This window comes from Delphinus delphis, chromosome 21 (genome assembly GCF_949987515.2).
Source record: "Delphinus delphis chromosome 21, mDelDel1.2, whole genome shotgun sequence".
Taxonomy (NCBI): Eukaryota; Metazoa; Chordata; class Mammalia; order Artiodactyla; family Delphinidae; genus Delphinus; species Delphinus delphis.
The window spans coordinates 35,224,505-35,241,840 of record NC_082703.1 but is presented as its reverse complement, the minus strand read 5'-3'; the positions used below and the strand labels follow the sequence as shown (position 1 = coordinate 35,241,840).

The following is a 17,336-nucleotide window of genomic DNA, read 5'->3' as shown; positions in this document are numbered from 1 at the left end:
GTTACTCATACAGAGTATAAAAGCAACAAAATAAAACGAAACAATAGAAAACGGAATTATTAACAACCACAGCAAGACACGTTAAATTATAACAAAAGGACCTGCGCCTAGCAAAAATCCCGTTTGTTCCTAGACAACTGGAAAGTTGTTCAAGAACAGCTCCTCCATGGGAAATTAACCATGTAATATGACCAAGGTCAATGAGGACACCCAGAGAATGATTTGTTTGGTGACTGCTGGTTGGCAAGTTAAATCTGCTCGTGGATAACTTTATAGTACACCTCCTCATTTTCCAAGCTATATATACAAGTGTGGGTTGTACTTCCCAGGCTACAAATAGTCAAATATATAACACTTTCCCTCTAGCTAGAATCAGTTCACTTAGGATGAGGGGGGTGCTGGGGTCATGAGCAACGATGGTGTATGTTTAGAGGTATGTTGTTCCTGCCCCGCCTCTCGTGTGCGTGCACTCTGGGATTGCAGCATGATGCTGTTTGGTCACAGGGATATTACATTGCCCTCTGCATGTCCACAGAAAATACGCAAATCGTGACCGTCAACCATTTTCCGCCTTACCGTAGCAGCTCCCAAGTGCGGCTCACGTGAACAACAGGCAGTCACTGCACTGCCCTGCGGAGCCTCCCTTAAAGAGCAGAGGAGGGGAAGCCACATCCGGGCCAGCTGCTGGGGATGAGCACTTTGCAGTTTACCCCAGTAGGACTACAAGCTCCCCAGTTGCTGGCAGTAGCTCACCTTCAACAGGTGACACCGTAGGTATGATTCGCAGGTAAGAGTTAACATAAAGGCCTGATCTTCAGACGTCTGCAGGGCTGGCCCTTGGCCAGCATCTGGAAAGGTGGAGTTCCCTACACTGATGAGGTTATTTTGCGCACCTGCAGCACTGAACATCTGCTCTTCTTTGGAGAGCCTGGAATTTTCATGGCTGTGGCTGACACAGGCTACCTCGCTGAGCAGCCCCAATAAAACCCTTTTAACTCTCAACCTCAAACGGGCGGAAACACTGCACATATGTTGCTGCATTTCCCTGCTGGAGAAAGGGGCATGGTTCTTGTGACCTCTCCTGGTGGGAGACAAGGAGCCTGGAAAACCTGGATGTGGATTCCTGCAGACACCACCTGATGAGTCTTTCCCCTTTCTGGAAACGTCTATAGCCCTGAGCACAACTGTGCTGAGAGGGCCCTTCCAGCGGATCACCACATGTCGGTGAGGGTGGGGGGGGGGTGATAGTGGGACCCCTGAAACAGATGATTTGAAAAGAGCCTTCCTGGAAATTCTGCAGAGATGCCATTTGTGACAGCTTATAAAATGTAAGTGATTTCAATTTTCCTGTGAAAAAAAATCTTGGCTAACCAATGCGTTTTTTTTTTTAAAGTGAAGTACATAAACTTAGAGATGCCTTGGAAGAAGAAATCCTTCACTACATCAAGACGCCACCAACAGCTCTGTCCAATCTTACCCTACAGACATAAATGTGGAGAAAAACCATTCCTCAAATTATGAGATTTTTGTAGGACTGTGCCATTTCTAATTAATATTGTACATTTTCACTGAAGTGAGGTAGCACTGTATTACTTACTTTTGTTGTATTTTCTTTAAATAGACGTTTTCATTTCAGTGACTCAAACGGTGAAAGCAAAGGCACTGAAGACCTTGAAAATATGGAACTAGTATGTATGTTCCGGGTGCTTCTGTATCCAGGCGAAATACCATTTATATACTAAGACTTTGATCTTAAACACCTGTTTGTCTTATTTAACCAACAGATGTGCTAGAACATCACCGTATTTTAAGAAGTGTTAAGCATATAAAACTGTTGTGGAAAAGCTAGATGGGTGTATTTTATTCTGCTTTCTTCCTCATGGTGCTACAGGATAAAGTCATAAAGACTCCAGCCTCCTTTCAGACACGCAAATAGATGGACAGGTGCTAAGACGTGTGATTCTGGAATCTACAGGAGCCCCAAAGGCTACATACTGGGAGTCTCTTTCTTCAAGTAAAGAATACTGCCGTTACACGGCGAAATCAGCCTTATGCGAGTCAGTCTCGGCGGCCGTCCCCCAGCACCATGCACAGAACATTCTTACACTCGATACTTGAGACAGCGGCTCTAAAAAGAACTGGGCTGCCGTTGGGACCTGAGACCCTTCCTTAGCGGCCACTCCTTCTGAACACAGGACAGGAAAAGCTAACGGGTGGGGGGGGGAGGAGCTTTCCCGAGGTGAGCAGCAGGCCCGCGGGGCGGGGCGGGGCGGGGCGCTCTGGGGGCGGGGCGGGGCGGGGCGGGGCGGGGCGCGGCCGGCCTACCGATGGTGCAGTGCTCGCCGTTCCAGCCCTGGCTGCATTCACACTTGCCGTCCCTGCAGGTGCCGTGCTCGGCGCAGCGCGGGTGGCAGGCTCTCTGACTGCACGCTGGGCCCGTCCAGCCTTCTTCACAGCGGCAGGCGCCCCCCATGCAGACGCCGTGCGAGCCGCAGTCCGCGGAACAGATCTCTGGGGGGAGAAAGAGAGGAAGCCGGGCAGGAGAGGAGAGCAGCGGCGAGTGAGACGGGGAGCGAGGGAGAAGCGCTTCGTCTCAAACTCCGCGCGTCAACAAGGTGAAGAACAAAGTCGCTGAGCATACGTACGAAAGCATTTACCTACTAAGTAGATGGCAGCATCGAGGGCTAGGAGCGACAGACGTAGTTTGCTTTCTTTGTTCCATTTTATATGCTGCCACGATTGGGCGTAAAATGCACATGGTAGTTATAAACAATTTTCTGTATTATATATGTGCTTACACACACACACGCTACTAACAAAACAGAACAAATGATTCATAAGGAGAGGAAACTATGTACGCACACATACCTGTTTCCAGGAGTATCTTTCGACAGCCAGGAACACAGGCACACATACATCAAATTGATATAAAATTTACGAAATATTTAAGTGTCTGTGTATGTCAGGTATCTAACAGGAGTTAGGTTTCACCCATAGAGCAAAAACTGAAAAGGGATTATTTTTAATCCTATGGCTTAAATTTTTTAAATATTCAGAAACTTACACTGAAAAGAATCTTTTATAAAAAAAAGCGTAAAAAAAAAAAAAGAATCTACTTTAGTATGCACTTTAGCTTGCTCCTGACACAGAGACGTGCTGGTTAAATAAAAGAAGCTGTTGTTTTTCCTATTAAGTATATTTGTACAGTTGACAGATAAAAGTTGCTAAGCAAAACCATAGTAGAAAGCCGGTTTAATAATATATAGAACTGCCGGCTCTGGCATTTGCAAAGCAAGGATTTTCAATTACTAGAATTACTGAAAAGGGCACAAGTGACCAAAGGACTTTAAGAACGGTAACAACAGGTTAGGTTGTTAAAATAGAATTCAGGCATCTGAAATAATTTTTTTCTTAAAAAACTTTCTTAGAAGCTTTTTTTGACTAGAACCAATTGAGAGAGACAGACAGAACTTTGAGGGTTATTTTATTTTTCACTCTTCACATATAAAGTTAAATAAAATGAGCTTTTTTCTTAAGATTGGAAGACTACTGTTTAGTTTTGGTTTTCTTTCAACAGTAAAAACCTGAGATCGTTTCTGACAGACAGAAAACGACTACAGCTGAATTTTAAAATTAAGAAATAATCACTGTTTATGTAGTCACACGATCACATGTCCCCATTCATTGACCAAATAAAACGTTTCTCAGACACTGGAATTCACAGGGCTGAAGACTTTTAGACACCACATCCAGGCTCAGTGAGAGTTGTAAACAAGAGCCAGGACTATGAACTGGAGGAGAGTGGTATGTGGTTTTTTCATGCCACATTTTCTATCTCCTTTGAATTAAATTTTTGATTAAAAGATCCAAGATGGTTTGATTAACTTCAGAGGAACAGAACGTCACCTCAGCTCAGAAGAGCGAGGTTTCTTTCTGAGGTTCCCTTTTTTATTCAATCGAATCAATTTTTCATTAGGGTGAAGGTGTTTAGCAGCGATTAGCAAGCTCGCTTTGAGCAAGGTGCGTCAATCTTTGTAATGAACTTATTAATTAGAGTTAATTTAATTGAAGTGGAATTGAAGGACTAATTAATGGACAAACTGCTGCTGAAGAGAGAGGAAACCTCTGTTGCTTTCAAACCTATAAACTTTCTGATGGAAATAATTCATTTCTTCTCTTTCAGCAGCTTAACCAAATGTTTCATCAGGTGTAAAATCTACTCTCCTATTGAATTTAGATCTCTGAAGGTCATTTCCACAACAACAAAAGAGGCAGCTGGTAAAGTGTTTTGCTTTAGGATTCAATAGGTTAGAAATTCCAAATTCTACTGCAAGTAAACTTCTAAGTCACAAATGGAAATTAACAACGGTGTTTTTGTAAACTTTCAATGAGAACTGCAGACAAATTGGAGGCCCGTGAACCCAGGTGTTTTCACAGGACGACTATATGCGTATTTGAGATCTTTACTAATAATTCTAAGTAAGTTTTCTGTCTTTTGGCAGCAAATAGCAAAGTTTAATGAAGTTTTTTCCTGTGCTTAATTACTTTCTCCCAAAGAAGCATACTGTGTTCATCATTCAACTCTCTATATTGAGAGGTTAACATGTGTTAAGTGTGTATTTTGCATTAGGGATTTAAAGATGAATAGGATGAAGACCTTCACTCATTATGTCTAAGTGGTCATTTTGTATACAGGTAAAATTAGATTTTCAGCTAGCAAAATAGTTACGTCAGTATGAAAAAAATAAGTCTAAATATGTAAAAGTGATATGTAATTTTGGCAACCAATTTAATCTTTTAATTAACATTTATATCCTTTTTTTTTGCTATTTATAGCAATACCATTTTATGAAGAAGACCAAATTAACTTTTGAGCTATTTAATATCAATTACAAACCATCCTTTATAAAATAATTCTGGTAATGTATTAAGTAACTTTATACAGAACACAAAAAAAGGGGCTATTTCATTATTCCTTGCCTACTTGGATAACTGTGGGAAACAAACTAGAATGACAATATTTCAAACAAGTATTGTTTTATAGCTAGTATTATTATGCCTGTTTCACTGATGGAGGTGTAAGAGGCCCGAATCAAGTAACTGTATACAAGTAATATCTATAAACTTTAATTGGAGTTTTACATCTTTAATATAGAAGCTGGAAATGTAAATAAAAACTCAAAAGAAAGAGCTAAATGCCTACTTTGCTCTTGTAATTATATTTTTTAAGTGGAGGACAAAATGAGTTAATGTGTAATTTATTTACTTATTTTTGGCTGCGTTGGGTCTTCGTTGCTACGCGTGGGCTTTCTCTAGTTCCGGCGAGCAGGGGCTACTCTTCGTTGGGGTGCGCAGGCTTCTCATCGCGGTGGCTTCTCTTGTTGCGGAGCACAGGCTGTAGGCGCATGGGCTTCAGTAGTTGTGGCAAACGGGCTCAGTAGTTGTGGCTCGCGGGCTCTAGAGCACAGGCTGAGTAGTTGTGGTGCACGGGCTTAGGTGCTCCGCGGCATGTGGGATCTTCCTGGACCAGGGCTCGAACCCGTGTCCCCTGCATCGGCAGGCGGATTCTTAACCACTGCGCCACCAGGGAAGTCCCCATGTGTTATTTGAAACAATGCCATGTGCCCTTGCTTGATAAACCTTGGTTGGCGATGATTTCTTAAAACCCTTCAGTGAGATCCTCAAGGCCCCCTATAGTGCTGGCCCCAATGTGGGTCTTTACTTGTGTACCCTATACTCCTTGCCAACTCTAACCGTCACACATTCGCATTTTCTAACCACAGTCTCTGGTTTTCCAAGCTCTCTGAATCAACTCACATTTCTGTGAAGCAATACTAAGCAACTGTAAACCCTGGTTGCCTCCAACAATGTATGGCCACAGATGAGGGAAGCAGAGGAAAAGGAGGGGCGGAAGAAAGAGAAAAGGGGAAGGGAGGAGAGGGGACGAGAGAGGGGAAGAAAAGAAAGGAGGAAAAAGAAACGTGAGGGGGGGAGCAGGAAGAAAACTCATAAACTGTTTCTCCAACTAGGATATCTACTTACGGGGTCGGCAGAAGTTTTCCATCAATACCACAAATTAGCCTATATAAGACTTTCTTTAGTTTGGGCTTCCGAGATTCAACGTATAATAGGTGAAGAGCGGCCCATGAATCTTTCATGCCGATATTGACGCATAGGGCAGCAAACCTGTTACCCAAGTTCCTCAAAATGCCAAGAAAGAGTGATTTGTAAAAACTATGAGTCTTTTTTTCCTCCCTTAAAATAAGCATGTTAATTAGCTACTGGCAAGATTTCATTTAGGCTTATGCCATTAGGTTAACAGATTATATTAGTTTCATTTCATAAATTTCACATTTGGGGAACTATATCCAATCAATACTTTCATGTGGAAGTGCCTCTGAATTGATGAGGAATTAAGTATGATGATATGATGACCTACAATTAGCCTTTGGAATTCGACCACCATAACTATTACCAATGCCACCACCAGTCCTTCTTAATGGCTAACACTTACGGAGTACTTACTATGCATAAAGCCCTATCATAAGTGCTTTTCACATACTAAGTCATTTACCCCTTACAACAATTGTATATAAGGTGGCACTATTAGTATTCCCATTTTACAGATACACGGAGGCACAGAAGTTACATAACTTGTCCAACATCACATAGCTAGGAAATAGCCAGTCCTAGATCTGAACCCAGGCAGGTCAGCTGCAGAATCCCTGTTTCTTAACCACTTACTATTAAACAGCAGGTGCTCAGAGGGCAATAGGTGTGGGCAGGGTTAAGAGTAGACAAGGATTGTCTGAATCCAAGGCTTCTGCATGATATTTTTATGTACCTGACACTGCTCATAAAATCTGTCCTTCGCCCCCCCCTTCTGTTTATCCTCCTCTGCTTTTCCTTTTCCTCCTCCTTCTTCTCTTGTCCTCATTCTTCCTTCTCTTCTTTTCCTGCTTTTTAATTTATTTTTGCTCAGTTGGTCCAAACAGAAGTCGTCACCGTCTCTACCTCTCACTCGCCTCCCACTGCCGCGCCTGCGTTCTGCCGACTTGGTGATTCTCACCTCTTCCCAACTTTCTCGCCTCTTTCAGAGACATGAACACCAACCCCAATCTCCCTTGCCTCAGACTTCCAGCTCTTCTCACCCTATTTTATGTTCCGTTTTTTCAGCAAGTCCTGTCTGTTTTGCCTTTAAACGTCCCTCAGTTTATCCTTTTCATTTCCACTAACTCCAAGGGACTGTGCTCTCATCCCTTCGCCCTTCTGGGAAAGCCCGCCACGGTGCCTTCTGGGAAAGCCCGCCACGGTGCCTTCTGGGAAAGCCGCCACGGTGCCTTCTGGGAAAGCCGCCACGGTACCTTCTGGGAAAGCCCCCATGGTGCCTTCTGGGAAAGCCTGCCACGGTGCCTTCTGGGAAAGCCGCCATGGTGCCTTCTGGGAAAGCCCCCATGGTGCCTTCTGGGAAAGCCCGCCACGGTGTCTTCTAGTGCTCAGGTTTCACTGTTCTCTCTGACGTCTGATCCACGGGGTAGTTCTGGACCGCTGTTCTCGTCGTATCAAGGGCATCATTATTGTTAGTGAATTCTCCATTGTCTAATGTGTCCCTCATAATTGGGCCCAACTCAGTTTTTACCTCCAAATACTCTGTCATCACTGTCCCCTGTATGTAGTGAGATTCTCACAGTCGTGTCTTTGGTAATGGTAGCAGCAGCAGCAGTAGTAGTAAAGGTGGTGGCAGCTGTATTTAGAATTTATTATGGGCTAAGCTTTGTACTAAGTATTTACTTCACATGCATCAATTCAAGCAATTCCCACAGCAGCATCTCTGGAAAGAATGTCTTATGCTTCAATCCATTTTATAGATGAGCAAACTGAAGCATACAGTAATTTCCCTAGGGAATACAGGTATCAAGTAGTACAGATTGAATATGAACCCAAACATCGGATTTCAGAATCCACGCTCGTAAGTACTTTCTAATACTGTTCCCCTAGACAAAAAGTATTCCCTCAACCTCCACACTAACTACAATCTTTAAAAGAAGGCAAGAAATGTCACAAATCTCCGTGACAACTTTCAGTAGGCATCAAGGCAGGATCTAAATCCTGACTGACTTTAGCATATCAGTCCATGTAACTCAACAGAATATTACACTGGAACACACTGGTTTCTAAGTATGTCATGTGCGTTTATCTCATCTCCCCAATTAAACTGTAATCTAGACTAGAACAGCATCTTTTCAAACTGTACGACTAACGAGTGGGTCATGGAATTAATTCATGGGTTGCAACCGGCATTAAAAAAAGTAGAATAGACTTGGGAGAAAGTATCAGCGTATATCACTTTGTAAACCTTTTGTTTCAGTGATGTGAGTAGATGCACATATATGTATATGAGGTCACAATGTAAAAATGTATTTAAGACCACACGTTATTTAGGTCATGGTCAAAAACTTGAAAGCCAGTATTCTACAGGGCAGGGATGACTGACACTCTTTTATCCCTGCAGTGTCTTATCACAAAGCCATGCACAGAGCTGGCGCTCAAAAACAACGTGACTGATTGGATAAAATTACTACCTGTCATTTCTATTATAATCATACAGTTACAATTAAAAACTCAGTGTTGAACCATTATGTACACCATAATATCTATATATGTTTACTCTTTATTGTGATAATATTAAGTCTTCTGTTGTCACATAATTTTTTAATTGAAGCTTCTCTGTTTATGAGATAATGTGCTTAGATCTCCAAGCTGTACACAGGGCTTCAGAGTTAAGAAGAGAGAGAGCTTTACACAAGTGAAAGATTCTTCTTTACATTAATACTGAAGGAGAAATTTAATGACAAATTGACTAAGCCTGTTTCTTTCCATATTATAAGATAACAAATTTCATTACTTTAATATTTATTTCTATAAATGTTCACTTTAATAAAATCTGTATTAAGTATAAGAAGTGTGTTTTAAAAATTAAAATGTCGTAACCTGTAGCTAAACAATATTAAGCGCTCAATCGTATGGCATGTGTGAACCTCACCATTTGAGCAGTCTGGGCCAGTCCAATTAGGGTCACAAGTGCAGGAGCCCCTTTCTTGCAGATATGTTCCATGACCAGAGCACTGGTCTGGACACATGGTCTTGAGGATTTCACAATTGTTACCACCCCATCCTGGATTGCAGTGACATTCCCCATGGATACACACACCATGATTAGAACATCCAGGGTCTAGACAATCAGCTAGTGGAGAGAAAAGAGAACAAATTTATGGTCAAATCTAGAAGATATACACAAGTACATATGGAACAAAGAATTACACCTCAGTCTAATTTACCTGAACGCTTTGGATACGCAAATGTTTACCCACTGTTTATTTGCAAGAACTTGTTTCTGAAAACTGCAGAGCGTGTATACAGTAAAGCATTAAGAACCGTGCCATTAGGTAACTGAGACTCTTGCAAGGATTTGCAATTCCAGTGAATTACACACTTCTGCTCTTGAGGTTTCAGACGATTGCTTTCCGTTCTGCCCAATCAGAGAGTAATAAGTATCGGCTTCTCTATAACAAAATCTGAATCAGCTGACCTAATCCATAACCGCTGAATACTGACAGCTGTATGGGACCCTCAAATGTTTGAGAAATAAATGAGTTGCAGACTCTCCATCTCTCTTAATTCACTTTAATGTGCTTTAGGTGACGACGAGATTTAATTTAGCAATTTGACTCAATAAAACTTTACACTTGTAGGGTCAATGGCCTGAAAATTTAATTCCAGAGACTTAATTGCATCACTTTGTGTGTGCAGATCAATAAAATCCATTTGACTGAAGAACGGAAATGGTGCTTTTTGAAAAAACAGTCCAACTGCACTTTACAGTACAGCATCTTGACTATCAACATTCTATACAGTTATGGCACCAACCCATGATGTGTTTTTCTCCATCAGTATACTATGTTCAATATTCTGTCTTTCTAGAGAGGCCAAAATGCCAGATTTAGAAGCTGGCATCAAGGTGAAAAACTGCAAAAAAAAAAAAAAAAAAAGAATTCAACGGTCCACCTTTGGTTCTAAGACAAAAATGGTTGTGTACTTTCTCAGAGTAAAAAAAAAAAAATTATTCACACAATTGAGAGAGAGCTAAAGGACTCCTCGGTATTTTCTTCTTTTCATTAGATAAAATGTTCATGAAGCAATGCAAAATCAAAATTACTTTCAGAAGGAGGCATATAAAAAGATTCATCTGCCAAACTAAGGGTTAGACATATAAGCTGTTTCTTTACGAAGCTATAACGACAAACCTCTGCAAGGTTTGACATGTTTACCTTCTTCACAGTTCTCTCCTTTGTATCCAGAGTTGCAAACACAAGAGCCCACGATACAAATCCCACGACCCCCGCACTGCGGGTCGATACACTGCGTATTTGGTACATCACACTCGGTGCCCTTCCAGCCACTGAAACAGAGGCAGCGGCCCTTGGAGTACTGGCCGTTGCCACTACACAGCACTGGACAGGCTGCTGTGAAATAAAACACGACAGAGGAATTAGGAATTAACAGCCACGTTTCCCATCGAGATTCTCCAAGAACAGGCACATCGTTGGAACAAGCAATCTGCCATTTCTCCCCTCTTTTCTTTCCTGTCTTGAGAGCTTTCTGAATTGCTCGTGTTTCTACAGCTTATTTATATTGGCTTAAGAAAAGAATCTAAGTCGCATACCTCTTGAACAATCCGGACCTAGAAATCCTGGAAAACAATGGCAAGTTCCAGAAACACACTCTCCATTTCCATGGCAATTCCGGGGGCATTCCACCACAGACTCTGAAGAAAAGAGAAAGAAGCAGTCCTTGCTGTGCAGCCTGCCTCTCGTGCAGGGTAAACTGTGTCACTTCGATCATTTTAGCTACAGCTTGAAGGAAGCATGGGTGGCTTGCTCCATAACCCCCCAAAAGTATTCATTCATACCAGATTATTCGAATAGTAAAGCAAAACACTGACATTTCAAATGCAGACGTTTTAAAGCGTTTTCGCGATGCACTGTCCTCCTCCAAGCTACTTCCAAGTGCTACTGTCTTCCAGTGCTTCACGGTTTGTCACCAGTCATAAACAATTTAAAAAATATTTCTCACTTTTACCTCAGGCTCTAACATCCTAGGGATCACTCAAATTGGTGAAGACAGTTGCATTTCTATGCAACACAGTGTTGAGGCCGGAAGCCCGGAAGTGATGCTTTGAAGACAGTTCTTACCTATCACAATGGTATTGAACGACACCTGCTCTGCACTTTTCCCATCATTATAAAAAGCCAGATGCCAGATTCCAGAATCCAAGTACTGGATAAAGCCGGCCTCGTGGAGACTGACGGACCTCGCCTGTCGCCCGGCTCTTTCGGACTCAAGCAGGTTCCGTTGCTCTCGTGCAATCAGCCTGCTGCCATCCAGCAGTTCCACAAAGTCGTACTGAGAATGAGGAAAAGGAGAACTGTTGAGTAGTCGGAAAGAGTACGGTTGTGGCCGCTCCTCTCTTTCCTTTCCAAACTTTTCTCCTTTGCTCCAATAAACACAATGGTAGAAAAAAGTTCCTGATTGACAGGTCTTCTAGGCATCGCACTTACAGGGGTGATGGAGATTACCCACTGCACACCAAATACCATTGTTGTATTTAAACATCCCAGACCATTTCTTCCCTTGATGCGCAATACGGTTTCCAAACATTTAATTCTTCTGACTGATAAAAAGTTTGTGAGTTTACAGAACAGACTTGTGGTTGCCTAGAGACGGAGGGGGGTTGGGGCAGGGATAGATTGGGAGTTTGGGATGAGCAGATGTAAACTATTATATATAGGATGGATAAACAACAAGGTCCTGCTGTATAGCTATATTCAGTATCCTGTAATAAACCATAATGTAAAAGAATATGAAAAAGAATATATATGTATAACTTTGATGTACAGCGGAAATTAACACAACATTGTCAATCAACTATACTTCAATAAAATTATGAAAATTTTTTTTTTAAGTTTGTGAGTTTAGGCAGTTTGGGGATACAACCATAAACCTATACTATTCCAAACCCAGCAGCTCTATTTTAGTTAGACCATTAGATGATCTCTTAAGATCTTCTCCTATTTAATACTCAAGTAGTAACCACTGCTACTGAATAATTACTTTGTGCCAGGATTATTTTTAATCCTCCTAGCAACACTTCTAGGAAGGCATTAATGTTTACACTTCAAAGATGAAGGAAACTGAAGCTGGAGAAGCTCGAGCAGGGTCAGATATCTGGTCATTGGCGCAGGTGGTATGTGAACTCCAGTGCGCTTTGCTCCAAAGCTTGGGCTGTTCCCGTTACCCCAACTCCACCCCTCTCTGTGACCCTGATGTAACCATTCCGAGCATCATGGAGAAAGGCATGGATTTTTACTTAGTTACAGTTAGATCAAAAACATATAACAAGATGCCTTTACATCTTTGATCAAAAGTCTAAAAAATTAAACAATGGAGGAATTTTGAAGGGATGGCCGGCCCAATTATGATCATGAAGTCAACCATCATTAAACTTAATTTTTGTTTTAGCAAGATTAATCATGAACATTGGGTAGTTGGAAGAATGTAACTGGAGAATTTGAAGATAATTTTAAAAAATATGGGGACTTCCCTGGTGGCACAGTGGTTAAGAATCTGTCTGCCAATGCAGGGGACACGGGTTTGATCCCTGGTCCAGGAAGATCCCAGATGCCGCGGAGCAACTAAGCCCGTGCGCCACAACTACTGAGCCTGCACTCTAGAGCCCGTGAGCCACAACTACTGAGCCCGCGAACCACAACTACTGAGCCTGTGCGCCTAGAGTCCATGCTCCACAAGAGAAGCCACCGCAATGAGAAGCCCGCGCACCGCAACGAAGAGTAGCCTCCGCTTGCCGCAACTAGAGAAAAGCCCGTGCACAGCAACGAAGACCCAACGCAGCCATAAATAAACAAGCAAATAACTAAATAACTAAATAGGAAAAAAAATGGAATGTGACTGGTAATAGTGGGGTAAAATTTTGTAGCCAGAGATAATTCAGTGAATTTGGAAGACACTGCAAAGACTTTCCAACACAGTTTTAATAAACTTGTTAGACAATAGTTTCTTAAATAGTGTCTATAGACTCTTACCCAGTTTCATTTTATTCCTGAGGTATGTATTTATGGTGAAAAGTACACTACAGCACTATAAATACAAATCATTAATGCTAAAGCACTACACATGTGAATCATCAATATTCTACTTTCTGATAGACTGCTTAAATGGAATTTCATCACACATCTTTCCTAAGGAAAGGTTATTTATACTGAATCCCTTAATACAATCAAATTGAAAAAAAATCAGTTGTGGGATTCTAAGAATCACAGTTAAATACGTTGCCACTGTACACAGACCTCTTACTGTTACTATTGGACAGAATTTAGAATATCTAATTCAGCTTCCGACATACTAAATTTTAAATTTAAATATAAAAGCTTTTTTTTGTTATTGTTTGGTGTAGTCAAACTGCATTATAACACCATTTAGCTGTGAGAAATATAAAAAAAAGCCACAACGTAATCAGCATTCAAACACTTTTTCATTTACAGCTTATGAGGATGAAAATAATGACTGGTATGGATATCTGAACTGCAAAATTTCACTGGGATTCTGTTCCGAAATTATCAGAGGAAATTAATTCAGCACATTTGAAAGGTGCCTCTGCCTCAAATAAGCCATTCATTTTCTCATTAGATTTAAATACTTGCATTAGCATGGCAAAAAGACAAGAAAAAGTTTCTTGTTATGGTCCCGTTGCACATAAACACTTTTTTCTCCTAACAAACCCTATTAAATGTCACCTTTATCATAGGGATCATTGTTTGTCATCACAGTGTGAACAATAAAGTGCGGCTGGGCGGGGAGTAGCTGACGGTTGTTGAGTATCTACCCAGTTCGAGGCCCTTCGGGGGGCATTTCACACACAACTTCAGGAGGCGCCCAAATACCTAAAGACACGTCCCGTATCTAACACTGGAGCTATCTCCACGAAAAGGAGACAAACTATGTGGGGCAGAAATTTAATAACCTTTGTTCTCAGGGTGTAAAGTAATCACTTGTGGGCGAATCTGAGAGTTTTGCTCTGTGACACCTATTCATAAGATTCCTCTGGATTTTTCTGCGCAGCAAGTCTTAGAACCTTATGCTATTTTTAGGACAAAATTCAGTCTCACCACTTTGGAGGAGCAATCATGAGACAAAGCTTATACCTGATAAAGGTATCTTGGTGGTTCGTTTCTGAACAGATTTTCCATATTCTTAACTCATTTCAGTTATCAAAATGATGAGAACGCAGAATCTATGAATACCTAACTGTGCTCTTAAATCAGCTCTTTGGTGGTGGTAGATTCTTGCTGTAAATCATTGACATAGAGGAGGGAGTGATTTTAAAGATCACCTGATGCAACTCCTTCATTTTACAGATAGACACTGAGGCACAAGGAAGTTAGACTTGTGCAAGGTCACAAGGTCAGAAAGTGGCAGGGGTGTGTGCTCAAGAACCCAGGTTTCCGACTCCTATTCTAAAATAGCCTTGATGCAGATGCACTTAAAGGATACAGTACGCTATTAACCGTAAAGCGTTAACTTGCTTCCTTAGGCTTCTAACTGTCCAGGAGAATGAATTGAGCATCAGGGAGAAGAAAGCCAGTCGATTCCGTGGTAACAATCATATGGACAGTTTTACAAAGGGTTTACAAAGGGTCACAAAGACTTTCAAACCTCAAGGGATTATTCTGTATGCTTGGCCAATTTTAATTATTTCAGGTTGATTTATTTAACGTTCCCCAGAAACAGAGAAATGTTCAATTTGGGCTGTTTTACAGCATATTTCATGTTTAAACACTGAACTCAGAAACAGCTGTCTGCTCTGCTGATTCTGAATAAACTGCAGGAAGGAACTCTAATAACTGTGGAGCTTAAGAAAATGCATAACCTACTTAAACACATATATTGTGGGAGAAAAGAAGAGTGGCTATCACGTATATTGTGCTTAAATACCGGAAGAATTATAAGAAAACCTGAAACGACACCTTTTATTCCCTAGTCTTATATGGTATATATAACCTCCAATAAGTCAACCCTAAATCTTTAAATAAACCTTTAAAGTGCCCAATGCATTAGAGAATGTTTTCTGAAATCAATTTTTGGAATTTTTAGGTTACAAGCTCGCTATTGTACTTAGTTTAGAGGTATGTTTCTTGAGTTATACAAAAATAATTTAATCCTGTATGTGATTCCAGTGGAAAAAAAAAGTTTTTTCCTATTTCACGGGACTACTGCTCTACTAAATGCAATCTATCTGCTATAACTGAAGTCAGAGAGGGCCACTTCCACTTAAGAAAATCCGGTTATTACATCTTAGTCAGTGTCACCTCTAACATTAACTAGAGTCAAATGCAATTGTAATCTAAAATTTAAAATTGGACCCCAGTACACAGTAAGAGGAAGTTGACATGTAAACATTAAAGGAATTACTTTAACAATGTAGATATGAAAAACGTTAAATCAGAAAAATGAATACACCAAAGCATGACATTCCAAAAATTTACAGCTGTATAATTTATGTATGCATATGAAACTTTCCCTGATCCATGACATTAGAGAGAGCACGTTCAAATTTTCTTACTCATCTTTTTTTTAAAGATATTATTTTTATTAGTATAGGGATCAATTTTTCTTTATAATTTATATTCCGAGGTTATAGAAAAAGCATTTCTCACAAAATTACATAATATAAAGCATACATGAAAATCCTCTGGTCCTCACTGGACAAATCCAATTAAAGTCGGCATGAAATCCTACGAGTAAATAAACTGATTTTCAAGCCTAACTTTAAGCTCATCTAATTGTCAATTTTAATTAACCATCTATTACATTTTTTGCAATTCCTGTTTTGGGGAAAAGTCCGGGCTCCAATTTTGTGGTAGGTAATTTAAGTAATTTCTCTTAGACATAATGGGACCTCTTTAAACCACAATTTCCAATTTATACACCGTGAGCCAATATTAGACTATGAAAAATCTGTGGGATTATCGATCTGTGACAGTTGTGAGGTGGTTTTCATGAAAGCAAATTGACTTTAAAGTTCTTTGAATCTACGATATAGGGGCATTTGAATTGTTTTGTGATCATCCTTGGTGACCTATGAAAGCTCTTTTATCTCTGTATTTCAGTGTTCATCATATGTAGACTAGGAATCATGGCTTGAGTTGATAAAGTTTATATCATGATATTTCTGTTTATGTTCCCATAATTTCTTTACAAAGAGTAAATCTGACATAAAGTAAAAGGTATATAATATATTTTCAACAGAATGAATACATGTTTGAGATGAAAATGTCATGCATCTATTACATGAAAGGAGTATGATCTTTGGAAATGATCACAGAATCTTTCTAAAACACTTGGAAAATCTATGGTGCTTTACTACGTACTCAGATGCTATTCAATATTCATCAGGTTACTCACAAATTCTGCACATTTTAATCAATCAATAATGATTAAAGCAAGTCAGGAAGAAAATGCTGTTCTTCCTACTAATTCAAAAATCTCAAGATAAGTGTCACCTATATTCAAAATTCTTTTCACTGTAAAAGATCAACACAGAAGTGGTCAAACAGTTAAACAGCTGAACTTAAGAAACAGAATGACTTTAAAAATGTAAACTAGCAGTTTTCATTTTATTGGTAACAGAGCCTACCTGAGTATGGGAAGGTGGTAAGCCTTTTCGGCCATATACTCCAATCAGTGCATCTTTCTGAAGAGAGATATTGAATTTAAGAAACTGTGGCTGATCAATAAAGAGCTGTGATCTCCAGAAGATCCCGGGAGGAACCTCTTGAATTGCTCTTCGGCCAATATCAAGTTCTCCGGAATCTATGGTGTTATTTTCTTGTGTAAATCCACCCAATTTTCCTGAATGTAAGAGATCCATTGAAAAAGAACAAAAAATTAAGAAGAAACAAAGCCAAAAAACAGAACAGCTTTCTGACTTTCAAAAAATTCTTTTTATTTAAATGCTCAAAAATTTCATTTTCTTCTGATAAATGAAATGCTCTTATTTATTTCTAATTTTTCCTTTAAAAGGTTTTTCTTTGTTAGATATTGTTCAACCAACTCTGACTGAGCACATCCTTTAAGATATTTAAGTCAACATCCCTTTACTTCCTCCCAAGGTATGCCTATTACTGCAACTGTTTTCACACCTACAGTCTTTGTTGATCGCTTGAAACATAATTATCTTACAAATTATATGTGTTGTTATT

At 40.2% G+C, this 17,336-nt stretch overlaps 1 protein-coding gene across 9 annotated transcripts in view; it reads right to left on the bottom strand.

The window, feature by feature from the left end:
- The window catches only part of TENM3 (teneurin transmembrane protein 3), a 605,325-nt gene that overhangs the window by 100,959 nt on the left and 487,030 nt on the right, over positions 1 to 17,336 (bottom strand). For all 9 annotated transcript variants that reach the window (XM_060001336.1, XM_060001335.1, XM_060001337.1 and 6 more), the window contains 6 exons: positions 16,772 to 16,986; positions 11,253 to 11,463; positions 10,724 to 10,825; positions 10,329 to 10,523; positions 9,044 to 9,244; positions 2,326 to 2,511 (listed from right to left, as the gene is read on the bottom strand). In XM_060001336.1, the coding sequence (XP_059857319.1) occupies positions 2,326 to 2,511; positions 9,044 to 9,244; positions 10,329 to 10,523; positions 10,724 to 10,825; positions 11,253 to 11,463; positions 16,772 to 16,986 (1,110 nt within the window). The remainder of the gene's footprint in view (positions 1 to 2,325; positions 2,512 to 9,043; positions 9,245 to 10,328; positions 10,524 to 10,723; positions 10,826 to 11,252; positions 11,464 to 16,771; positions 16,987 to 17,336) is intronic.